At 38.7% G+C, this 27,272-nt stretch overlaps 1 protein-coding gene across 2 annotated transcripts; it reads right to left on the bottom strand.

The window, feature by feature from the left end:
* Positions 1 to 5: 5 nt before the first annotated feature.
* nptnb (neuroplastin b) lies at positions 6 to 26,840 on the bottom strand. Of its 2 annotated transcripts, XM_051379754.1 has the most exons (9): positions 26,232 to 26,840; positions 15,156 to 15,503; positions 10,435 to 10,609; positions 9,293 to 9,387; positions 6,363 to 6,496; positions 5,971 to 6,244; positions 1,461 to 1,482; positions 1,272 to 1,345; positions 6 to 1,179 (listed from the first exon to the last, which is right to left on the bottom strand). In XM_051379754.1, exons 1-8 carry the CDS (start codon positions 26,305 to 26,307, stop codon positions 1,285 to 1,287), a joined length of 1,185 nt encoding a protein of 394 aa, XP_051235714.1. In that variant the 5' UTR covers positions 26,308 to 26,840; the 3' UTR covers positions 6 to 1,179; positions 1,272 to 1,284. The 2 variants fall into 2 exon arrangements, with proteins under 2 accessions (XP_051235714.1, XP_051235715.1); XM_051379755.1 differs by lacking the exon at positions 15,156 to 15,503 and having other exon boundaries at positions 26,232 to 26,833.
* Between the last annotated feature and the right edge of the window lie 432 nt (positions 26,841 to 27,272).

Here is a 27,272-nt window from a genome sequence, read left to right as displayed (position 1 = left end):
CTGTATTCATTTCCAAACTTTTTATTCAGAAAAAAAATATTGGTCTCACTCATATGTTTTATCGTGGCTATATACTCTGGTCCCTCTGTTCCCACCTTAATGCAGGTCCATTTCCACTGCAACACACATGGATACATTGTATTGAAACAGGAGTCATGCAGCTACAGCAGTGAATTTTGCTATGCCAGCTTCCAAGTGATCCCACAATATTAAAGCTTCACTGAGTAAAACAAACTGCCCTCCATATATCTATTTAAGAATACATATTGCATAGGATTATAGCCATGCTATACAGTTAGAGAGAAAAATAAAAAATAAAAACCAATAAATGAAATTGGGAAATATAAAAAAAATATTTTTTACAGATTTCCTATCATTTGAACACTCATACTTCAACATATACAAGACACCTAATTTACTCTGGAAAGAAAATAAAAATAATACACATATCATTTTTGTTTAGATAGTTAAACACACAGTAGTCATTTTCTGTAATCACTCTCAATTAAATTTAAATACTGCCAGTCACTGAAGCCCTTGCTTCACAACAAAAGTTCTGTTAAAAGTGGACTTCTTATCACAAAATCAAACATAGTTAAATGACCATGATATGCTGTACAAATTTTCAAGAATAAAACTAACTCTATATATATATGTGTATATATATGTATATGTATGTATATATATATATATATATATATATATATATATATACACACACACAAACATATATATATATATATATATTATAAGGATGACTCCATAAAAAACATAGGTCATTTTAGATGCAAAAAAAGCCACACGAGGGATAACAACAGAAAATGTCTATTCTGAGTATCCTATTGCGTAATTATCTTGCATGCATTGTACATGATATGTAATACAAAAGGGATCACCTCATCTGAGGATATGATAAAATTAATAAAGGAGACACCAACAGCACATTAAAAATGTGTACACCTTTGTGGTGGTTTTAGTCATTATTCGTCATCCTGAAATCTCCACGTAAGACTGAATAAGGCATGCTTAAGACAGCCATTATGTTCTTTTTGTTGCCAGTGTTATGCTGATATTGTTTCTCATAAAATGAGACAAGATATGCTTTTTTCAAAACTGCCCGGAGCTCTATCCACCTCTGACACCATCATGTAGTCAAAAAATGCAGTTCAGCCATCTCATCTGTGAAGAGAAAATCAAGAGAAGGTGTGACTATGGATAATCCTCACAGTGAGTTCTATATTTAGCCCCCATCCCTTACAACAGTGTCTTACTTGAGTAAATTGCTTATTTTGTATTCCTCTGGCGAATGTTTTTGTCCTTGTGGTTGTTTGTTGAATTTGTTTTCCTAGAAAAGAAACAGTTATGATTTAGTGACCGAAAGGTAATTGCAAAACAAATCAAAGTACCCAGTATTTCCGTATGAAATATATGTGTAGTAATAAGAATATGTATCTACTTACATTGGTCCAACTGGTTCATCATCTTTGGCACGAGAGAACAAGACAACAAAAAAAGAACACAAAAAACAGAAGATAAATATCAGATAAAAATAGACGGAAAATACCTGTATTGCATGTTTCAGCACATTTACTGCAAATTATATTTACTTTGCTGACAGTTTTCACAATTTTCCTTTTCCCCTTGGCAGCCATTTCTTTACTTATTAGATAGATAGGTTACCAAATCCTTCAGTGAAGATTCACATTGTGTGATGATGCAGCTGAAAGCACAGATTGCTTTGAATACTGGTGTGGCAGAGTCGTGCACTGGTGGGAAGCTCTGACATTACAGACAAGGGAGTGAGCAGCTCAACAGCTTTGTATGCGCAACCTTCGTGTTCGATAAACAGACTCATAAGGAAAACACTACGCAAACGCAGGATTGTCAAATTAGTAGCTTCTTGCATTAATAAATGTCTTTGGACACTGAAGGCTATTAAAGGTGGTAAAAACCCATCCATAAAAAAGCAACGCTTTTGGAAAATAGTCAGCAGTGACATATTTGTAGTAGAAGGGCTGAAATGTGGTACAAAAATATAAATGGTCTCTTAAACAACCACATCATTAACGCCAAGCATTGTAAATGTAACCTCACATGCCATTTGAATCTCATGGGGTTCCTGTTCATTGCAGACTGAGCATATGTGTAGGAGGGTTACAGATGGCTCACTTAAAGCCATCTTTTAATTACACTCAGCAATTTCATAGTAATTCTGAAAGAGCCTAACACAGCAGTGTGATACTGTGACTGACTTGGCATAAAAATATGAATCTCTTCAAAGCTTTTCCTCAGCATCTAGAGGTTACTGCAACTCCCTGCAGTACATAGCAGCTAATATCTCTCTATTCAATGCTAATTCAATTCAGACATAAAGTTAATAGAAATACACACTTTAAAATAATCATTTTCAGTGGGACCACCATATAAAATTGTTATTCCTTCTCACCATACAACAGTGAAATAAATAAACATATACTGAAATGTAACAGCAAGAAACACTGCAGGAAGAAGAACTGGTGAATAATAGTGGATGTTGTTGCATTGAGTGACAAGTTAGTTCAAAAACCCACAGCCTTGAGGTTGACATGGTGGTTGGTGTTTGGCATACAGATGAAAATGTGTCAAGAGGTAAGTAACCAGTCACAGTGAGATATTTTCCATGCAGCTATAAGTCGGAGATAAGCAGCATTAGCAGCATTCCATGGCATTAATATGGAGCAGATTATGGCAGTTATAATGTTAGACAAAAAAACATGGTTCTATGATCACTTGGAGGAGGAACATCTGTCGGCATATCCCACCGTTTTCACACTAAATATGTATACACCACAAAAGCTATGTTTACTATAATGGCTTTGCAAGCACAGGACAAATAACAGGTTTTTACTGTGTGAGATTGATAGTTGAACATTGATAATAATCACTGTACTGCATCAAGTCGGATTTTATCTGTTATAGTTCGTTTTTATGTAACTTCAAAAAATGCAGTATGTGGGTGCAAGTTTTGTAGCTTAAAATTCCTCTCATTATTTAAAGTGAGCAGTTATTTAGCAAATCATCACACAGCAAAATCTGCAATTTTAGCAACTGATTTTGAAACACAGGATAGAAATGTCAGCCTCTGCCTCAGAGCCCTTGCCTGTGAAGTATAAAAGTGTTCATACACAGCTAAGCCGTCAAGAGACCAGAATTCATAATGCACACAGACAGGGGCCAAAACCTCCGGGAATACGGGATGCTAAAAGGAGATTTTAGAGAGGCTGTGCATCGTGAGCAGGGAGTCCTCATTCCTGATTTGAATGGCATAAACATGGCAAATATAATCCACCTTAATCGCTTCATTTTTCCGGTAGATGAAACCAAACTAGAGGCCATGCACGGAGCTTACTCGAGCTGTGTGGTTTGTGTATTTGTGTGTGTGCGTGCATGTATTTTAAGCAAGTATTGTAGTAAAACGTTTTCTTTCTAATTATTAACTATTTTCACAGATCTCAAACCATGTTGTATGATTAACTAACATAATTTAGTTAGATAGATGGATATAATATGTTCTGGTAGCTATTACACACTGATTTCTATGGTACTTAGTCAAATAAAAGAACACAATTTTGAACACTGACATTGAAGCCTAAAATATGTTTACTTAATATTAAAATGAATTAGTAAATCTTATTTTCTTTGGACTGAATAAATGAATGAGCAGGATGCACCCTGAAGCTCTATTTGTTAAGCCTGTAATAGAGTGTGGTGCACAACTGTTTCTGACTTGGAGTGATTCATATTAGCGGGTGACTGTTTTGGTTTTGTGTTAATGTTTTTTATTACAAAATGAAAAGACAAAGCCACGCGAGTAGAGGTCAGACAGAACCTTTGGTGACTGGAGATGCCTTTGAGCTCATTTTGATCTTGTCACATTCTTATCATGTGATTTTGACTGCCTCCTAAAAACAGAGGCCATTTCTTTTGTTTAATGTAAAAGCTGGTCTCATGAAGTATACACGACAAAACTAAAAATAAGTAAGTTGTAAAAAAGGAATGACTAAATTGATTCAAATTTAAAGAAATTAATAGGCTACTTTATTAATTTCACCGTTCCATTTTGCCTTACTTCAGTGTTTTGTCATACCTTTTTGTCCACATTAGACACAATAGTTTTGATATTTTGACAGAACATTCAGACCCAGATTGCAGATGCCTTTTAGAGTAGAGGCCCTTGAAGGTGTTTTGAAGGTCAAGTAGCTCTACAACTGTATTGGCTTGAATAGAGTACAGTGTTTTTCATTCTGTAGATTACATTGAGAAAAGGGCCATCTGGTATAAGAGGACTAGACATTTCAGTCTTCTTAACAGCATGTGTTCTTATAGATTGGAGCAAGTACTGGTGTGTTTCAGAGTGGTCCTAATAGTGTTAGAAAGTGTAAGAACCTGTCCAGCCTTAACATTGCTAGGCTAGATGGGTCTACCCGCCCATCTACAGTGTGTCGGCTTGAGTGACTCAGTCCAAACAGTGTCTGATAAGTTTACTTGAGGCAGTAACATGGAATTTTATTTTACCACTAACGGAATCATGAAAATGAGCAATGCGGAGTACAACAAACAATATTTTATTTTTGTTGCTAGTGTCCTGGCCAATGTAGGGGGGCACAGTAATGTAGAATATCACAATTAGAATATCATTTTTTGTGTTAAATTCTACTTCAGTTAATGTAAGAAAAATAGAACAGGGCGCCAAACAGCGGCCACACTATATATTAATTATTGTAAAACTGAATAAAAGTACGCAGGTGGTTTGGATTTGAATGTATTTGCTAATTATTTTGCTAACATAGATAACTCAAGCCTAGAGGTTTGATCTGGTTTGGGCTTTTATTGTTGTTCACCTCTTTCACTGACAGGATTAGGTTGGGCTGTGACATTAGCAATGCTAGCATGCTGTCACAGGCGTGCATTTTTAATTAGGATCAGTTGAGAAACACACAAAAAGTTTATTTATAAAAAAATCCTGATTAGGTTTATAATATGATTAAAGATTATGAATCTTCAGATACACAATTTAATCCATGTCAAAACTGTAGAAACATATCAGACGTTGTGGGTTCAACCTAATGGAAAAGGAAATGAATGGAGGCAAGTTTTCATTTAACTTAAAAAAAAAAAAAAAAAAAAAGTAATTTACTGTGTTAATATCCCGGCAAAGATCATAATGTTTGTGGATGCACTGTAAGCTCGTAAAAACATACAAATTGACAGAAAGAAAGAAATCTCTGAAACCATGCAGGATCTCTCACTTACCACCCATTAAGATTATGTTGCCATTAGGAAAGAAGGGGGAAGGGAAAAGAATAGTAACCAATTAAGTTACATAGTTGGACTGATATGTTTTATAGCTACAGACTGATGACCCCACATGTTGTTATTGGTGTTATTCTGCTGTCAACAAATAAAAGTGGTTACCATTGCCATGAGCACAGCACCAAAATAGCCAACTCTTGGACCTAATGTGCACGTATAAAGCCACACCAGTTGAGAGGCAAGGCTTTGATAGTTAGTTGGCCACTACTACACCACTACAGATGTCCTATGAGAGCGGATGCAACCTTGTGGTTTAATAGTTCACTTGCATCTGTAAACACCTCTGTATCAAAGGCTCTGACCTTACAGCCATTGTCCTTTTGGAAAAGGGAGTTACTTTGTTATTTCTGTACATTCCTTATCTGACAGTTCAAAGTAAACCTTTACTGATGTACCAAACTGTACCTCCTAGTCTCAGTCAGGGCAGTAGGTGATGTATTTTTAAAATAATGCATTACTTTTATAGCAAAGATCAGACACCGGACAAAAAAAACTTTGAATATCTCAAGGGCTTCTAATTGCATTGTTGTAATTTCAACATAAATAATGCAATATCTACTTTCATAGTCCATTGTTTATTACTTTCTACTAATAGTAACAGAGAAAAAGTTTTCTTACCATCAATAATGTCGTCTGGCGTCTTGCGTTTCTCGTACACAACGATGATGACTACTAGGATTATAATTTCTGCGAGCACACCCAGAAAAGGCCAAAGCGGTGCAAGGTTGCTGCGCACCCGTAGTATAGTGGTCTCAGCTGTGTTTCCAATCATGTTAGTGGCATTGCATTCATATTTTCCAGGATCTTTGTTTATATCCAGGTTGATTATGTTGAGCTCTGTGTAGTTGTCTCTGTTAGTAATGAAGAAGCGCCCAGTGGAGTTGTCAATGTCCTGAAACATAATGACCATTTCTTAAAGTTAATTACATTGAAAACAGCATGTCTGCTATTATATTGTACCTATATATATGTTACAGTTGTATATATTGTATATACATGTGTACATATACCGTATATGATGTTCCGTCCACTTTACGCCATGTCCAGGTGGGATGCGGGTAACCAACAGACTTGCAGTAAAGCATTGCATTTTCCCCCTCATTTTTATTTTCACTTCGCTTGTGACCAGTGATATCAGGTTTTGCTGGAAAGGTAAAATAAATAAATAAAGTTGATCATTAGCTGAGTTGGCAGAGGTAACATATTCAAAGGAACGTTTTAACTCCTACCAGATGGCATGAATAAGGAAAGCATGATTGGCTGCTCTGGCTATGGTAATAATATGTGTTATTCAGATGACTTTTTGTGTTGTATCATGTTTCCTACATTTCCAGGTTATCATATTTTCTACTGTTGTACTTGCTAATACAGTTTTAATACCCAATCATTTCAACACATGGCACTAATTATTTTGTTAGCTAAACTACAGCTCCAGGGAGTCTTACAAAATAACTTTGCCATGACTTTGCGAAAATAGAGATATTCTCTTTTAGCGTTTGACAAGTAGATACCTGTTTTTTCAGTAACATAGAGATAAACCCTACATTTAATTAAAACTGTATTGCATAACAGAGTCTAGTAAAACAGAGGCTTGCCCAGGAGTAAGGGTGGACTAGAGCTTGCAATAAAAATTACCGTTTTGGGTGTGTATTTATTTTGTGAGCACGTACACTCCCACCACCAAACCCCAGCAATGGGGAATATCACTCTTTTAGAGATAAAAACGTTTCAATACAACTCATAATGAGGTCATGGAAGAGGGGGATCAGTATGATATGAGAGCCTCCAGATGTTCCCATTCAAAATAATGCCACAGTGAATTCCACAAAAGAGATTTTGAGCCAAAGCAAAACGGTGTGAATTGGCTCTGATTAATGAATAAGCTGATAGTAAAAATGCAACACAAAGGTTATGAATTTAATAAATTCATCATGAAGCACTGCAACAGATGCCAAGTCAAACTGATCAATAGAACAGTCTTTCCCAAAGGTGAGACATGTAACTCTGCACAGCATCAGGAAGATAACTGTTCTTGCTTTTCCACTAATCCTCAAAATTACAATAATTCCTTCCATGCAATTAAGCAGGATAAGGGAGAGGCCTGGAGTGAGCATTTTTCAGCTGCGCATGGATAATGGAGCAGGAGGGGTCTGATCTCTTTGGTGACATCACCCCTCTCTAATTATGGTGCACACGTGCTCCCCGAGCAGGGGAGTGGCCAAGCCCGTTTGTGCCTTATCATGACTGTATTATGCCAGTGACTGACAGCACAGAGACAGGCCTCAGAGTGACGCTGAGACAGGCAGAAACCTCCATTTCACACTCCTGACTACGATTACTGTGTCTATTAATCTGCATGTGCTAGACAGAGGTAAAGTGGCACATGAATGTGAGAGGGGCCAGTGAAGAGGAGCAAGGCTAAACAGCAAAACTGTCAGAAAGAGCCATTAAATCAATACATACATGAATACATGAATGTTTAAGTAGCTAGATATTTTGAGAATATGTGTACAATTGTTTAAACTTGGAAAACAGTTTTCTTGAGGAAAATGGGAAAATATCTACATGCAATGAAGTTAAAACATTTTCATAAATAAATGCACTTAACACTTTTTTTTGAGAAATATCAGGTACCAAATATGTATCTGTGGTAAGCTTAGTATCACAGACAATACACTCCACTCCTGCCACAGAGATGGCTGGGACCGGATTCAGAGCCTTAATCCTACAACATCACAGAACCCTCCATCTGTTGCCTCTGAGCCGAGTCCTGCAAGGATGAGTGTGCCAAGGACACTGTAGGCGAGGGATCTCAGTGAACTGCTGCCAGAAGCGCAGTGCAAAGCTGGTTAGCATAACAGTGGGCTTGCTACCTGGGTCACAAAAGATCTCAAACACCTCTAGAAAATCACAAGAGCATTTAAGAACTGAAGAAAATATTTAGTTTGGATCCAGCAATTGTACCTACTCTTAATGTAACATCCTCTTATTTTAATATGTTTTTAGACACAGAATGTAGGCCTATTTAAAGGACACAATCATGCATCATCAGTTTAGTTTAAAGACTGACTCTTTCTCCAGGGGACAGATAGCAAGCCTCAACAGTCACAGGCCTGCAGTCTAGTGATGGCGAGGACACTTCATTTTGAATAGCGATGAGTCCCATCATCTCACAATCCAGTGAAAGCAGAACACACACGGTCATCACCCATGTTATGCAATCAGGCAGCGCTATAAGACAGCCGTGGAATAAGAGGCAGGGCATGCTCAGTATGCACCATAGCCATGCCACAGCAAATTGGTTTATGCACTACACACAGGCAAGCTTCTCTTGAACAGGGTTTCACTTGCCCTTTTTCAGAGAAGATTCCTTATTCAAGTTGATGGCTTCGCTGTCAGCTTGAATGAAACCAACACAGTAGTTCTTTGGTTAGGTTTACTAGCCATTACTAGCCTGGTTAATTTGCTCTACTTAAACTATTATTTGTTCTATGAAGTATAAAAGTAATTTACAAACTTTAAATCATGAGTTTAATTCAGCTTTTAAAGGTTTATAACCGCTCTGCCTCCTAGCGGGCTTTGTGTTTACACGTTTTGGTGAGCATGTGCAGTGCCTGTCCATTTTGCTAGACTGTTGTCTAAGTGAAAGCCAAGAGTGACAACAGCCTCCGGATTCAGCCTTGTCATCACCACTGCACTGGATGAATTCAAACATCTTTGTCAACAAGGAATCTCCTCACACAGCTTTGGGTGGATAATGTTTCTAGGACACCTTTATCTCTTTATCTCTCTGTAGAAAACCACAGATGATAAGAGCTTGATTTTAAGCCAGGTTTTTTTTCAGAATTTTAATACATCATGGAGGAATTTTAAAGAACTAATATTTGAAACATTCATGTTACATGGGTTTAGTCATTAATATGTGACACAGGAATCTTACCTTTTACTTCAATTGTAGCATTTGCATTTGGTGCCATGTCGAATGTGTAAACACACATGTATTCCCCAGAATCATCTGCCCGTGGTTTAGCGATTCTACAACAAAATACAAAACACCCTTATTTAATGACTCAAATTTACCAGTCACTTACACTGTAAGTAGTCACGAAAATAAAGTGAACTAATTTCAGTTTAACTCTAGTAGTTAATTAGGACTACAACAGTGAAAGCTTGAGGGGCTTACAAGGCCATGGGAGACAAAATGTTGGCATTATGCTGTTATATTATGGAACAGCAGCTCCAGATTCTGCAGGGAAGGACACCACAGGCATTTTAGCTGTAATCTTCAGAGTATCACTGATGTAATGTGACAAGGAAGTGACCAATTGGTCTTATCTTGTGGCCAGGGAGAGTCTGTGGTATGTCTATGGGGGCGACAGTAGCTTTGTGCTTCAATGGTTATTCGTGTGACAGCATGAACTAACAACTAGCTGGTACTTTCGGCAATCATTTTTTTTCCCCTATTAGATGCATAGGTATAGTTCAATAATTAGCTTAAGGCATAAGTAATACATCATTTTTTTTCAAAGTCAAATGGGTGAGAAAGCCAGGCAGCATTGACCTCAGTCAAAAGCAGTCTGGAGATTTAAAAGGAATAGGGTGCCAAATTCAGCAGTGTTCTTTACAAGGTCTGCATCACTTATAATTATTTCAATATATCACTGATTACTTAAAGCAAAAAAAAAATCTGCAAACCATACACTCTTCTAAATTACAGTGCCTTTCTTCTTGATTGTCTCAGTAACTGCTTAAAGATGAATGCATGTACAATCTAGCTTTGATGAGTTGTTCTCTCCCATGTCTATGGAAAATGCACAAACCATGCACATTGACAACAAAGAAATGTCTGCAAGTCTGTGGTCTGACCCATTTACAATATACTGCCTTTGTCTCAGCAAGTTCCTACTCTTCAGAATCCGTTGTTTTTTGCCCGCATAGCCACTTCCACTTTACATGAAACATTTAGATAAATTGTAGATGAATTCTCATTCACTATCCACTGCTGGGAGCACTCGTTGCTCGCATTGTCCTCTCTCCCAAAACGTGTCCTACTTCCTACATAGTGGGGAAGCCGTTTGTCACCTGTACACTGTGTTCCTCTGCTCTGTCCGTGTATTGGTGATCTCCTGTCCATTCTTCATCCAGAAGCTTTCCTTGTGGGGAGTTTGAGCAGTGGTGAGGTTACACTGCAGGGTAACTGGTTTGCTAGTGCTTTCCGCTGACAGGATGGTCTGATCAGAGGCATTGATCTTTGGTTCTGGAAGACAGAGATAGTCAAACCTTATCACAGAACTGGGGCTCAATGCTGTTTTCCTGCTTCCTCCCGTGCTGTAGTAGCTGTAGGCTGTATGCTCTTTTTATACAATCTGTGTAGGAGGGTGTCTATGAAGTGAAGACAAAGGTGCACAAAACAAATAAACAAAAGACATAATAAGTACATGAAACGGCTGGAATGCCTTGTATCAGCCATGTATCTTAAAGTAAAAAAGTTCATTTGAATATGTAATAGTTTATAACTTAACTGCTACATCAACATTAAGAATTTAAGAGAAAGTGCTTACAAAACATCTTTAATATGTAGACACATATTAAACATTCATTGGATTGATAATACCTACCTCACACCTATCTTGTCATAGCAATGCATTTGTGAATGATTTTCTGAATAATGTACTATACTGATTAATGTACAGTCACACAATCTACAGGAGGATATTTAAAAGATAGCTTATAACTGCAGTAATTTTAATATTTCATTGTATCAAAGGAAACGGGATGGGCTCTCAAAGATGGCCTATTCTTTGCCAGCTTGCATATAAATGCCATCAAAATATAGAAGTAAAAAAAAAACCTTGTAAAAAGACTTTTGACATTTTACATTACTGCTGAATGCCTACCTAAAGTGCTCCACTCTCTAAACTGCTAAGCACACTAGTTACTAAACAATACCAGGGTCCATTTCTCAAGGACGTTCAGGGAAGCCGGAGGTGTCATCTGAGAGGGAGGCACCCTTTGCTCTGTCGTGAGTAGTGAGCAGGAAGCCTCCTCCGCCCTGCCCACCTCCTCCTCCTCCTCCTCCTCCTCCTCCTCCTCCTCCTCCTTCTCCAGGGCGGGCCAACCATGGCAACGATGGCGCCCCCGAGGGGAGGAGCAGAGAGGAGAAGCATCATAATCTTACTACTGGCTGCTGTTGTAAGGCCACTTGGAAAGAAAAGGGGAGGAGAGGGGAAAGGAGGGCTACTGAGACTGACGAGTGACTTCAATTAGCATTCATTGCATCTTCTTATTGCAATTCTGTATACTCAATAACTAAGGGGATATCTCTCCCCTCCCCCTGACATCTCTCTCTCCCCCACCAAGCAGAATCACATGTACTATTAATAGTATCTTCGAGACATGCATACACACACAACATGAGGTACATAAATTAACATTTAGCAAACACGGCACAGTGGTCCACAGGCAATTTCACCAGAAGGTTGTTTGTAGGACACCTTGTCACAACTAAAATCTGGTAACTGCTGGATAGTGTATTGCCTTATCAGAATATAACCAAATATAAAATGTTGCTCCATATGAGTCAAGCTGTAGTGAAATCTGACCGCCCCTTTCCTCTTGCTGGTACTGTAATCCAGTGCTGTATTTAGATTGATCTAGTATCCAATTAACTGACAGATATTACAAGACTTAACTTTACTGCATTATCAGCATACATTTTTTTTCTCATTTATATTATGTGGTACTTAATTAAAGTAGCAGTTTTGAGTAAATATCACGTAGAGCTGCATTCTCTATTATTATTTTGCCAAGATGTATTAAATCACTTCAACTAAATAGCTGAGACATAGTAACCAACTTGGCAAGATCTATATTTAGGGGAGCATTATATTGTTGTAAAAGGCAAGGCAGGCCCTCAAAAAATCATATTGTAGCACATTACAATAGAAAAAGTGCACTGCCAGAGAGATGTCCCAGTGACTGTGCTGGCACAGAGAATAGTGGGCCTGCTGAGCACGTGGTTGAGCTAAATGGTTTGAACCACTCATTCTTCATAAGGATATCATTTTGAATTGCATTACACATTTATATTACTTTGCATACCATTATGAGTGTTTTAAAAAGCAAAGTCTCACAAATGTGCTTCATTTAAGTAAGTGTACAATATGTCTGTACTCAAAATCCATGGAGATATATGTAATTAGTTAAAGTGATAGTACATACAAAAATCTGTGTGTATGTATTTGAGTATGAAACTCACCCTTTGTAGGCTTTAACAGTGCTTAAAAAAGGTTTTTAGGTTTGAGATTTATTTCAGAAATTAGCTGTGTTCAACTTGAACTCGTGAGCCACAATGAATTCCAAAGGTGAAAAGATTTTCATGTTGGAAAAAATGGAAAATCCTCCCCAGAAATTTCGCAAACCACTCTTTCAACATTATCCACTTCCCTGATGTCCATTTATATGTTCAGCTTCCCAGCCATTTCACCAAAATGCAGTTAAATAAACTACTTCATCGAAGTTTAAGTCTTAAGAATGGCGATAAAAGGGAAGTGTGACACAGAAGCACTGTATTTAGCCATATCTTTGTGTAACAATCAACAATGATGCAGGAGTGGTTAGAGAAGTTTCTACAGACGTTTTGTCACCATTGGAATCAGTTATAATTGAGATTAATTAAAGCTGACCACAGCTGCTATTCCTTGTTAAAGCAATAGTGCAACATTAAGAGAAACATGCTTATTTGCATTCTTGCTGGGTGTTAAATGAGAGAATCAATACCACTCTCATTTCTGTAAACTAAATATGAAGCTACAGCCAGCAGCCAAGCAACTTAGCACAAAGACTGGAAATGAGGGGAAGCAGCTAGCCTGGTCTTAGGGTGAGAAATAGAAATAGTCCTATATACACATATAGCTCTTTCCATCCATTTCCAGTCATCATGCTAAGCCAACCTAACCAGCTGCTGGCTATAGCTCCATATTTACCATACAGATATGAGAGGGGTATCAATGTTATTATCTAAACAAAAGCAAAGCAAATAAGCATATTTTCCAAAATGTAAAACTATTCCTTTAATAAGATTTTTTTTTTTTTTAATTTTCATACTCAAAAGATTTGGGTAGAGTATCACTTTAAGCACATGTAGAAAGTACATGTTAAAAAGATGTATCTCGAGTAGATTTTATCCATGCATGCATATTTTGGGGGAGGTTATTTTCTTGAGTGGGGGGGAATCAACATTCAAATTGTATTTACTTCAAATTCAAATGCCAATGGGATTGAATGACTACATAAATACATTGATTCTGAGTATTTAGAGCGATTCACATTCACAAACTAAATTAAGCAAAAGGTCAAAACAAGACAATCAGACTTCAGCAGGTTTTCCCAGCTACAAACTATACATTCATATCAATGGGCTATTATGTATAGCCTGTTATATACATGTAATAACCTGGACATTACATGTATATACAAAGAACATTTACTCCTCAGTAATGACATAATATATTTAGTGAGGACTGGAATTGTACGTTGGCAGGAAAGTAGGAAAGAAGTAAATGTGAGAAGTGAACAGCTGCTGTCCTTTGCATTTCTTATAGTTCAAATTGTATCAGCCCCACACCTAATCAAATAATGCTCACACAGAAATCAAAATTTGTCAGTCCAATCAGAAGAGCCAGCAAGGATCAAACTCCTCTAAGCTCCTCAGAGAGCTTCACTATGACTAACAACATTCCACATCTCCCTGTGCTCCAGTGGGCAGAGCACTGAAGCATGAAGATTAGAAGGGTCCAGTTGAAATTCAGTTTGTTTGAATGTTTGTGTGCATAGAGCAGAGGGTTAAAAGATATAATGTCATTACTGATTCACACTCACTCTTAATGGCTGAGAAGGCACAAGGTTACACAGTGCACAGGCAAGTCCAGAGAGACTGTTTTGTAGAAGGGAAATCTCTGTCTCATCTGAACAAGAAATGAGACACTCAAGGCCCTCACGTGGTATTATCCTTTATTGGATTACCACACACAAATTTGAAAGCAGAAAATGTTTGCTTTTATCAGGAAAGAGTTGACAGCAGGAATCACTCTTTTACACCTTATCGGATCCCTCCTTGTGTCTTCTTACAGTCCCATTTACACTGTGCCCAGAGTGAGAAAGCCAAATCAAAAGCACCATTACTTCAAAGCACCACTAGGTTTCCGCTGCATTTATCAGGCAGGGCTTTGAAGTAAATAAAACAATCCACGCAACGCAAGAGACACAACATAATGTTAAAGGAATAAGTATCACAAATAAATTCAGGAATAGGAAATGGGTGAAATTAGGATACAGAGAAAAAGATAATGATCAGAATTTTGTAAAAGGACACAAGAGACAGTAAGAACCAAAGTTTGGTGTGGGAGGAAAGAGGGAAATGTAGATAGAGACTGGGTAAAGTTCCTGGGTTTGTGGTCATTTACAACAAGATGCTCAAGGGATTTTGGAAGAGACAGGGAGTTTACCGAGTAGAAAAGAACATAAATATTTATCAAACCAAATTAAGAAAAAAAACACAAAATGCAACCACTGGCCTAAATTATTTAGACAATTAGAATATTTTTCATTGAAGCTTGTAAAAAGTAACTTGAAAAATGCAAATGAATAAATAACATGTTTGGTGTTTGATTTATTTTTTTGCCTGGCCAGTGACCGCTGTGGTGAGGGTGGGTTCTTGAGAGGTTTTTACGGGCTGGAGTGGTTGGGACAGGGGATTGGTGGTTCGTTCACCATCTAGGTACTACAGGACATAGACCACTCACTCTGTAGCACCGAAATGGTGGCCTGGGCGCGGATCCAGGTGATGGCAGGGTTTTGTCGGAGGTCATTGCGCCTGGGGTCGTTGCTGGCCCGGCACTCATAGGTCCCAGAGTCCTCCAGTGTGAGGCGTGTGATGCCAAGCACACTGACCCCATTGGTGCCGTAGGCCGTGTTGATGGTTACCCGACGCTTGCGGGCTCCGTCCCACAGCTGCTTGAAGGAGTCAGCTCGGTTGATCTCAGCATACCACCACTGGATCTCTGGAGTGGGGTTACCAACCACGTCGCAGTACAGCTCAAAGGTGTCCCCCGTAAGCTTAGTCTCAGACATTGGCGACTTCACAAACCCAGCTGGAGAGGAAGAGTGTATCGGGATGGCAGGGAAGGAAAGGGCAGAAGAGGGTTAGAGCAGTAGAAAGGTGTGGAAAGGCCAAGGGATGGAGAAGGAAATTAAATAAGATCAGAGTACATACAAACAAAAGCGAGGATGATTAAAGGCAAATGAAAAAGAAGCAAGCCTCAAATCATTGATAGGTGGAAAAAGAAATGGTTAATGATTGTCTAAATCCAGTCTGTTCAACGTCAGGGTTCCCTGGCCCACTAAGGCCACACAACTGTCAGACAAAGTCATAGTCAACCAGTCCCAAGTCCATGCCAGCAAGTAGTGCTGCTATCTTGTGTATTTTCTTTTCCCTTTCTCTCGTCTGTTTCTCTCTCACATTTAACCTTATAAAGATTGTGTCACAGGATTTCTGAAGTGTACCTTTCATATGCTTATGCTTGAGCAAACAGTGTCAACATTAGTTCCAGTACATTGAATGCAGTACATTTGAAGAAAACCTTACCATAAAATGTCACAAAACACTGAATAAATGGTGAAGGGGAGAACTATTTGTGTATTCTCACTGAGTTTAATCAGTCTCCCTAAAGGTTTGTTTATCAGAGAGCCTTGTCGAGTAGTTGAACAATCACACAAGACTTTTTTACACCAATCAGTGGCACCACACCGACTTGACCCCATTGACATGACAACTTATTACAAGTGTGCCATACGTTAGCAAGTCCTGAATAAGAACACTGCATAGAAAATCATGTGCTTTGTTGAAATCAGTGGCTTGGAAATTTTCTCGAGCTTAAGACACCACTCTGTCAGAGGAATGAATGTCACTTAAGAGTTCTTAAACCTGCTGAACTAAAATAAGAATACTAATAAAAAAATAATGCGGATTCCTAGGTATAGTGAGTGTCGTGATTGTAAAACTATCAGGTTATTGCCTCAACCAAAGATGTTAGAAAGCTTGTTGGTTAGAATGTAGAAGAATATCTCATCAATGCAAAGCAAAGGAATAAGTAATTAGTATTTAGTTGTGAAAATGCCATGATGTTGACAAAGTATGTAAAGTAAAAAGCCTTTTTTTCTGTGTTCTGTAGTTGTATTTTGCCAGTCCTACAAATCTATCTCAGTATTCACTGAATCTTGTCAATACTGGACTGTATATAATAAACTTGCATTAGGTTGTGAGTTTTCCATTATTCTTTTTATATGAAACACCAATTTCCGATAATCCATCAATCCATTTTCTAAACCCGATTATCCTGTTCAGGATGACAGGGTGCTGGAAACTATCCCAGCACACATGGGTTAAGAGGTAGGGTTCACTCTGGACATACCACCGGTGACAAGGCTAACACATACAGACGGACACACACATTCACACTCACTTTCACACCTACAGGCAATTTAGTCACCGGTTCACATAACCTGCATGTTATTGGACTATGGGAGGAAACTGGAGATCCTGAGGGAAATCCATGCAGACACAGATTCAAATCCTTGGCATTCTCACACCACTGTAATTCTTAAAGGGGATACTGTATATTGAATAATGCTTTTTTTTTTGACTGAAAATGTTCATATCAGTTTTAAAAGTCTGCATCCTATGTTGTCATTATACAAATATTTTACTTGCTTAAAAAAATTTATACATTAAAAACAATATTCTAATGGTTTATATTTTTTCTCAAAGCTGGAAAGCCTATACAAAACAATTTGCTGAAATCATCACAAATAGATGTAACTGTAGGTATGTATGTATAAACCTAATCTCTTCGTCCACATCAGCTCTTGCTGGTAATGCCAGAAATTAGGTCAGCCAGCTTTCATTTTGGATAAGCTGGACTTTAAGAGCAAGTTTTCAAAATTCACATATGACCACAGTGGAGTAAGATAGCTGAACTAGCTTCTCGACAAACACTTAATGACATTTTGGAATCACATACAGTTGATTTGTACTTTTACAGCAAATTTAACTTAACCCCTAACCTGAATTTGCATCCATATCCCCAATACATCATGCCACTGGCATTTATTTTCTCTAACTACCATACCAACATGTGGGACCGGAAATACATTTCAAATCTGAAATGCAGTGGAATTCATAATAAAATGGGATCCATAAGCATTATAACCAGAACTGCAAGTGTACCATGCTGTGTATGTGCCTGATTCATGACCCTGTTTCACATCAGTAGTTAGCCCAACAATACACTGCCAGCCTTAATGAACCTCATCTAATGACAAATCACCTGGACCACAGACACTGTTCTCTGCCGCCCCTGCAGCCTGTCAGCTGTAAACCACATGTGCTTAAATAAATCAGAAAAAAAACACTGCCTTAACTCTGCCCTGAATTGTTGTAGAGGAAATGGGAACAAAGAGCCTGTGGTCTCTTGAGCGTTAGACTGTGTGTTGTGTCTAAATACAACGGCTTACAGGCCCTCCCAGATCTGTCTGCCCTGCTCAAAGTAATGTATCATAAGCACATGAACAGATAAGCCTGTGGAAGCCTGAGGAAGGAGTGTAAACAGCTACAGCATTCGGCTCACCCCCACAAATAAGCCAGTTACATTTCCTTCAAATAATTGCATTCAAAGTTTAACCATTCAAAGGGTTTGCATGGTTTATGCACTCATTTTTCCATAATGCTATGATGCACAGTGTTCGCAAAGCTTGAGAACATTGTCTGTGCACTGGACTCGAACAGCCTGCCAAAGTACAGCCAAAATATTTCACATACTTAACAATACAGTCCATGCAGTTTAGTTAGTACCATGGTAACAAGTCTGTTGTCCAACACCAGTTTGTGACTCACAGCCATATGAAAACAAATTAGATGACGGGAAAGAGAAATTGTGATGAAAATTTAGAAGAAAAAATAAAGAAATAAAAATTGCAGTCTTCCTGCTAGGAGAAGTGTCTGAGGATATTCGGCGCTTACAACTTGTGTTTCTATCTGCGATGCCTAGAGATATGCAGAGTAATTAGCATTTGTTTCTTTTCTCTGGAAACATCTGGCCCCATCAAGCTCACCACATAGTCCCGGAGGGTGAATCCAAGCCTATCCGCCTACACTGTTAAAGCAATATTTCAATTTGACAGAACATTTACTATGCATTCTTGACTATGCATTCTTTACTATGACAGTAAATTGGCTAGGCGCATGGCACAGATAAGTACTGTCAGCCATGCATACCGGTAAATGCTCATAATCACAGTAGTATCGGCTTTAAGAAAGTAATGAATGTCCTTCGAGGTGATGGCAGATTAAATCAGAAAAAGGAACAGATGACTTAATTGAAATTCAGGCTCAGGGAGGCTCTGTGGAGAAATACGCACAGAACAAACTACAGACAACACTCGTCCAATGAGCAGACCAATTTTCGTCTTGTTTAAACAAGGAGCTTATACTGGCAGTGAAAACAAAACACAAAGCAGCCAGCCGGTACTCATTCATTTCAAAGGCATGCTGGGAGACAAGAAGTGATAAAGAGAGGAGCAATAGTTGGTGGACAGAGCTCAGAGACTGACAGAGATGAGAAAGGTTCATTTTCATGCTTGTTATAATCTTGTTATAATCTATAATCTAATGCTCATGGACATCTGTAAAAGGCTTTTAGGGATGCAGCAAATAATAAGTGTTAATTACTTATATGCTCATTAGTTGTTCAATTTATCAATATATTGTTTAGTCTAAAATGTCAGTAAACTGTAAAAAATTCACAGAGCCTAAGATGACGTCTTTAAATCAGTAGTCCTGTTTGGCAGCCTAAACACAAAGATATTCAATTTACAACAATACTGCTGATTGATTTTCAGAAATAATCAACTAATTAATTAAATAATTTTGAACTACTAAATATATGTTGATTAAAAGCTTCAATTTTTTTAGTAAATGATCACTTTAAAGCTTCGTAGAGACTGCAGAAATGGAGATCAGACCTCCGTCCATTGTTTACTCCACCTAAATTCAAATGTTTGAGTGTCAAAATCCTTGCTGTGTGTAGTCTTTACGGGACGATCAGATAGTGGGTTGGTTGGTTCTTCGTGCTTTTACCTGCAACAATAAATGGCCAGCGATGTATTGCCAAGATGCTAAAGGTGGCTAATTGCTAATGCTTGTGGAGCTAACGTTGGTATATTCTGTTTCCAATAATCGCTCCCACTGACTGGTCTAGCTGTTGTCTATTGAAATGTTACATATTATAATGTCTTTGCACCCTGTAATACCAACATAATGCTTGTACAGACACAAGTGAATACAAACCAAAATATTAACAAGCTGCGGTGGGGGTTTATTGCTGGTCAGTGTCACAGTAAATTGGGGGTTGTTGCATCACTAAATGCGGTATTCTCAAAGGACCATTATAGAATAGTTGAAACACATAAGAGCTTTGCTGCAACAAGAGACACAGTGTTTCTCTCTATTTGAATTCACAATAAGGCTAATATCTACAATTTAATGCGTGCAGAGGTGCAGTTGCTATGGTGGCGTGTATGTAATCGGACCAAGGAGGTCAAACGTTACATGAATAGATGATTTAACAGAAATTATTCAACACAAAATGATGAAGACGTTCACAGCGCCATGTCTTGCTTACACGCTTTAGCTCACTTTACTCCCATGTGACATGTGCACAATAGTAGCACAAATTAACCTGCAGTTTTCTGTGACAAGCTCCGTCTAAGGCTGCATGGAATTCATAGTCATTACAGCCTACATACTCCATTGATATAGGTAGAGAAGAGATCTCCCTTGAGGATTGACAGCAAGCCACACACCACCACCATGCAGCCTGAGAATGAGTCAGCTGCCTTCCTACAACCTGGATCCCCATCCGTGTCCCACAACACAGACAGAGAAAGCAGCGAGTAGGAAACCCCCTGGGGTCACTGAACTGGTTATGTCCTAGGCAGTGTGTGTGTGTGTGTGTGTGTGTGTGTGTGTGTGTGTATGTGTGTGTGTGTGTGTGTGTGTGTGTGTGTGTGTGTGTGTGTGTGTATGTGTGTGTCTTGGTTGCATCTTTGTTGTACCTACATGGTACTGTGACAGATATGTGTGCCTTTACAGGTCATTTGTATGACACAATAGATCATCTGTGACAGTTGTTTATTTTAAAATATTTCACTCACTGTTGCAAGATGAGGACATTGGTATGAGTTGTAGTATACAATATTACCTACAGTATTGTTTGTGCATTTAAGTAAATTTAGTTTTTGTTTTACTCAAACAAAATCAAGCAATTAAGATTTAATTCACAGATTTTGGTAAATATACCCCCATGAGCATTCTAGTAGACTTTACTCTCATTTTGTGTTGAAGCCAGACAGAGCTATCCTTGGAGGGTGCCAAGGTCACCAATAACTGAATAACTAAAATAACCATAAAGGTGTAACTGGTCCTGTCCTAACCGGTGCCAAAAAGCAAATGAGGTGTGTCAGGGAGCGGTTAGTCAAGCATAGTCTGTGCACACCCACGCAGTTCTGAGAAAAGGTCAAATAAGTGTACTACAGGTGTCTAGGTCAGCCACAATATCTTTATATTTTGTCACAAGACGTACATATTGTCAGCATTATAGATACGTTTTTGTTGTTTTTTTGTCCTCACCCTTTCTATACCTTAGCTACCTCAGGGTGGTTGACACTTCTGGACACTGCTTAAAGTTGGTATACTCCTTGGTGTGTCTAAAAGTTAAACACATGAAAGTTTAAAGAGCCATATCTGTGGTTTTGCATGTTACAGCCCATTAACTACAAGGTACATCCACTTCACATTACTGCCAACCATTTCTTTTAATTCTGCCAAGTTTTAGAGGTTTCATACCTATAAAACACATAGTGGTTTCTATTCATTTCGGTCAAGTATTAAAAACCACCCTTCTGAAACTAGTAGCATGTTTGACATAGGGCACATCCTCTATCCTGTTTCCTGTTCTAGTTAAACTTGTTGTACCAACAGGTTTAACTGTTGGTTGTTTAAAAAAAACATGCCATCCACAGCTTTGTTGCTTGAAAATCAAACCCAGAAGCCAAACAATATAGTACACTGAGTCTGGTACTTACTGATATTAAAATGGTTGCTGTTTGGCAGCTAAAAAAATACACTGCTCACAACTGAATTACCAAAACCACACTGCCAAGAAATTTAAAAAAATCTTCTACATTAAAAAATAAAATATTAATTAAATACTACAATGAATTACATGTGTAATCTGCGAGTCGATATTCATGTACATGTTAAAATGAATGCAATGTATGCATGGACAGTAAGTAATCACTAAATGGTCAATAATAACGTCAGCAGCAATGTGAAGTACATGTCATAGTTTTTGGTTAAGAGGCTAAGACATGCAAAACACCAGATCTGTCCCTACAAACAATGCAAATATAGTGATATAGATATTTGCCTATCATACAGAAAAAATGCTATTAAATCTATTGAAGTCATTGTATATGTTAACAACTCAATTTAGATTTAATTCTGATCTACTCTTATAATAATAGTTTAAAATAACACTATTTGCAAATAAAAATGATTCATGAAGCATTAAAATAAGAACTTACAATACATTTGGAATACACTCTGTAGGTATGATATGTAGCGTGCAGATACATTTTTGTTAAAGAGGCTGTGATGATGTAAAGCTTGAACACACTGATGACAGAGTGGTTTCCCTCACTGACTGTATCACATCAACGATATACCCTATTTGATATCACTGCAATGGAGCTGAATTTCCAGAAAAAGGAGGCGTTGGACCGACCATTTCCATTTTACTGGTAGTACTTGAGTCTGTCATTCAGATCACAGAAGAGAGGAAACAGTTTAATGAGATTTAAATCCCAATAACCCCTGTGCTGGGTAGAAATGCTCTAATCCCATCCTCTAATCACAACCAGAGAGCATTTCCTATTTCTCTTTCAGAGGTCAAAACAAGGGAATTCAAATGATTTTATGTAAAACCAGAGAAGCACGTAGTCACAGGACACTGACTCTCATCCTCCAAATAACACAATAATTCTAAAATTAGAAGAACCACACCTCCAGGAGAGTCTCTTCCACTACTAATTGTTTTTTGTAGGGGTGATGAATCCTATTCCCCAACCTCCTATATACTTCAAAGTATTATTATTTGTCAACTTAAAAGACTGGTATGCTGACTATCAGCTGGCATTAGCCTCTGGGTTGTGTCTGCTAGGTCACTAGTTAAAATACCCAGACCGATGGGAAAAACTGGGCCAGGTATAAATGAAAGTAACCTTTCTGAGTATTCTGTCTCTGAGCTGCCCTTGTGTGGCACACTTAAACTGAGTAGTTCCAGCAGAACATCCAGGGGTACTGGGCTGAGGCTAAATTGGGGAACTTCCAGCTGTGAATGTGTGTAACGGTATGAATGTGAAGCCGGGTGGTGCTGAAAAAAAAAACATGCACACTCAGCAAAAACCTTCCCTGGACAAATCACTATTAAATAAAAATCATTGCTCAACTTACAGTTGTGCATCAGCATATACCTGCAGTATGCTTTATACTGTGTGATGCTGCTCCTAATCAGTGCAGTCCATATCAGATTTCACAGTGGGCCAGCATGACTCAGTGTAAGTGCTGGCTTGAGTCCTACAGCATATTTTCCAGACTCACGAATGTACCTTTGTCCAGAGCCTGGGCAGAAACGTGATAACAGAAAAGCCGCTGCATAATATAGGTCTTCTGATTGAATGGTATGTACAGAGCTGTAACATGCTTATCTTAACACGCAATCTTGGCCTCTGTTGATGAGAATGCATAAGTAACATGAAAAATAATTATAGCGTCACATATTTACAAAAAATGCACACTTGAATTGCATTACTTATTACAATACATGTGGGCATATCTTCCTTTACATCACGTCTTTATACTTTGATTATGTAACCTTAACAAGAAGCAATCTTTTCTGTTTTGTGTGCTCAGTCTTAAGCAACTGCTTAAGTGCTGTAACCATCAAATACAAAAAGTACATTTTTAACATGGCAATAATGATATTGGCTCATTATTCTAAAGGTTGTCTCGACTTGATCTCTGTGTTTCGACTTACACTGGTAGTTATAACAGCAGCAAAGTTTGCAGCAGGAGCAGTCTACATGCTTCGTAGAGGGAAATTATGTAAGACACAAATGCACTTCCTCAGGTCAGCCCCAGCCACCTTCTCAACAGTCTTTCTTTTCTTTGCATAAAGATCACATCAGCTTAAATAGTTCACAGCCACCTAGCGAGTCTTTAGAAGGCTGTGCAGCTGTGCACAAGGAGGCCGTCCATTAAGAGTTAATGAATTCACTTTCACAAAAGGACCTTAAAGCCACAGTTCTCAGTGCTGTGTCTCGGTGATAAAAATAGAAACGAGGCAGAATGGACGGATGCTATTTACAGTCCTGCGAATATCTGTCGCAGAAACCGGCCACCTATAGTAGGACTACTCTTCCCTGAACACGAGGAAATAATGGCATGAATTCCCTCTGCTTCCCAGATACAGTGATTACATTTCATGCACTTATAATTATTATTCTCCCCAAGCCACTGCCTGAACTCTGTAATATCACAAGAGAATCTAGGATTGCATAAGAAGCCATGTACCGATTACCCTTAATCTGAACTGTGAGAGAGAAATGAAATGGCTTTTGGATGCATGCAGTGTGAGCAAATATCAGAATATTACCAACAGTTTTAAACACTATCTGTAGCTTATTACAACTGGGACCAGCCCTGTAATGAATGCAGGGTGTCTGTAGATTAGCTATGAATTTAGGATTTCTACATAAAACAGATCCAGCACAGATACATTTAGTGACTAGGTGGCACCAGTCTGTCTCCCACTGACCCCTTGCTGTATGTGTGTGTCTCTTTGTGTGTGTTTCTGTGTTGTGAACTAGGCCTCAGTGAGTGGGCACTAACACTGGGCAAAGACCACAGGAAGTGTTTGGAATGCCTTTGCTTGAGCTTTATCAAACAATAGAGGGATTATTGGGTATTTGATTTTCCAGATAGCGAGATCAGAGAATGCCTCACTGTGCGTGCACACACTTCAAGCACCTTTGAGAAATTAACAAAGAAGAAAGGAAGGAATTCAGGGGATAATATTTTGTTACATAACTGCTGTGGTGTTTTAGTTTTTTTGTCTCCTCACAAGCTGAAGACGTAGGTTGCTTCTGCTTTTCTTGTAAGAAATCTTGATTTTTCTTATTGTGCTTCTTTGATTTCTGCATGTTACTAGTATAACACAAAAATAGTACAAACTGTTCTCATATAGTAATCCTGAACATTTTTCATTTCAAATATTTGCAAAAATAAATCCCTAAAGGCAGTGCAGGACTGAGGCTTTACACAACCTTCTCATCCTATCATCAAAAAAAATTCTTATTAAGTCTTGCATAGTGGGTGTCTGATTATCCCACAGAAAAGACAGGGTGGACATTAAGCATTAAGATTTTAAGTATGCAGAGTAATTCTCTGCCTTATATCTCTCTGAAAGGAGATTGGAACATGTCAGCGATATTGATTTGTCTACACAGGGTCCTTGATGTGTGGGTATAGAAGGTTCTTACATGATATGAATACAGGCAGTGATTATATTGTTATATTAAAGCACCAACATCTTCACAATCATGTCAAGGTTGTTCACAGGACCTATTGAGGTTATTTTAAAAACTGAAAAAAGAAAGATTCAACAGACTCCACTTCCATGTCATGAATGGCTGCTGATTTGTGTGGCCCTCTGGGTGATGTGATTCAACGGAATTTGAAGTCAGGACAGTGCTGTATCAGAGGACAGCCTGGAACCCCCAACAGCACGCTACTGACATTTATTTAAACCAAATGATGTGATTTTTATTATGATTAATGCACAGTGAACCTTTGAAATTAAAGTCACAAATGAATCTTTGCAGATCTGAATCTCTTATCTACCAAATTGTGTTTCCTTTTCTTTGAATATTTGGAAATCTGAAACATCTGGTGCTCAAACATGTCAAACATCAGAAAAAGGGACTAAGGATCTGACTATGCATTTAGTTTTGCAAAATAAAATGAAGACTGAACCAGTTGGGTAAGAAGGAAAGACCCACACAGGCTGGCATAAGTGTAAATGTGGTATAATAATGGAGTAATTTTGTCAAACAGATGCATAGGCCAAGCAACTGTGATACAGAAGGGCCTTGTATTTACAGTAGCTATTTACAGCACACACTGGGCGAGCCTTTAGCCTGTGTTTGGTGTTGATAATATGTTTCTAGATCAGCATCCAGAGCAGGTTAGTCTTGCTTGACACACTCTGCTACCTAACCCCCTTTAACAAACTGCACAACCGTCAGCAACACTTCCCACTGTCCGTAAAGGAAGATTTAAAACATATTCCTCTAGCCCGAAAGTGGCAGTTTATTCCCCTTACAGACACACCTACACTACACTCAGTTGACAGTAAATAACCTTGCAAAAATGTCACAACAACGTCAGTTTTCTTCCTGTTTTCTGAGTTGGGAGTTTGCGTAAAAGGTTGCATTATGTGGTCAGTTATTGAATCAGATTTGATGGTGTCTAACTCTGGCCTTGTTGTCGGGATGCGTTAAACTACCTATAGTAGTAGCTTTAACGCAGTCATTCTCAAAATCCTCTCTGGAAACATTTTCGCTCAGGCGTCTACACACAAGTCAAGTCACTTTCCCTCAACGCGATGTTTACAATCATGCCATGGTCACATTCGCTTTCTTACCGTTTTGAGCCGAGATGAAAGGCAGCATCAAGTTCCACAGAAGGACCACCGCCAGCATCACTGCGTTAGGATGCATTGTCGGTTCTCGGTGAGAGTACCAGGGTCTCGGTCGGACGAATGTGGGAGGAGAGATCGTGTATTAATCACAAGATCTACAGAGATGGGCCCAGCATAGCACCTGGTTCTTTAAAAAAAATAGTCAGCCGAGGAGGGTTGATAAAAAATTTTTTAAAAAAGGCAGACGTCTCCCTTGATTCAAAGACCTTTCGAGGACAGCGATGGGTGAAAGGTCCGGGGACGAGGCCAGCGGCTCAGGGATGCCGATGTGCGGCCATAGGCGGTGAAGAAGCCTCGTCGGATTGCGGAGGAGAGGTCCTTGGATGTCAGGGAGATTGTCCACAGTGTAGTTCTGAAGATTCAAAGATGCGCAGACCGATGCGCATTTGCGCTCTCGCGGACGCGGTTCGCTGGTTAAAATTAAAGTAGCGCACAAATTATTCCCAGCGGGAAGTGATGTAGCCGAAACATAAGTCTGGTCCAAAAAGAGGAGCAGATGCTGGTAGGACACCAACGGCAGCAACGACAAGCTGCGCGTGCCCTATGCGCTCACGACTGTGGATAAATACACACACACACACACACACACACACAGAGAGAGAGAGAGAGAGATATAACACGTATGTAATTGCTGTTGTTTGTGAACTCGTGCACTTATTATGTCCCTCCTCAGTCTTCATTTCCTTATAAGCGTATAAGCTTTTTTGATGAGGTGGCAGGTGCACATTTTCATCATCTGCCATTTGAAGGAGGTTGTTCCTGCTGACAGTATTTACTGAACCTGCCTTGTGTCAGCCTTTTCAACAACGCAATGCAAACATTAATGTAAATATAAATTGTCAGCTTGTTTATCCCCAGTGGTCGAGTCAGATTTGTCACAAACTATGCAGTACTACAAAGTGACAGGCGAGATTTACATTTAAAAACTTGCAGTGGTTATGCAGATGAACTGAAAGCAATCCAGCCGCAGTTTTCACCAGTCAC

This window comes from Dicentrarchus labrax, unplaced genomic scaffold (assembly GCF_905237075.1).
Source record: "Dicentrarchus labrax unplaced genomic scaffold, dlabrax2021, whole genome shotgun sequence".
NCBI classification, from domain to species: Eukaryota; Metazoa; Chordata; class Actinopteri; family Moronidae; genus Dicentrarchus; species Dicentrarchus labrax.
The sequence above is the reverse complement of the archived record's forward strand: the minus strand, read 5'-3'. Positions and strand labels throughout refer to the sequence as shown.

What these genes read in the sequence shown, in the direction of transcription:
- nptnb (XM_051379754.1), bottom strand. Translation starts at nt 26,307, where the DNA reads ATGCATCCTAACGCAGTGATGCTGGCGGTGGTCCTTCTGTGGAACTTG. An exon ending in CAGAGGAACACAGTGTACAG is followed by an intron (nt 9,388 to 10,434) that starts GTGACAAACGGC and finishes ATTTTGTTGTAG; the next exon opens with AATCGCTAAACCACGGGCAG. An exon ending in TGCTACAATTGAAGTAAAAG is followed by an intron (nt 6,497 to 9,292) that starts GTAAGATTCCTG and finishes TTACCTTTCCAG; the next exon opens with CAAAACCTGATATCACTGGT.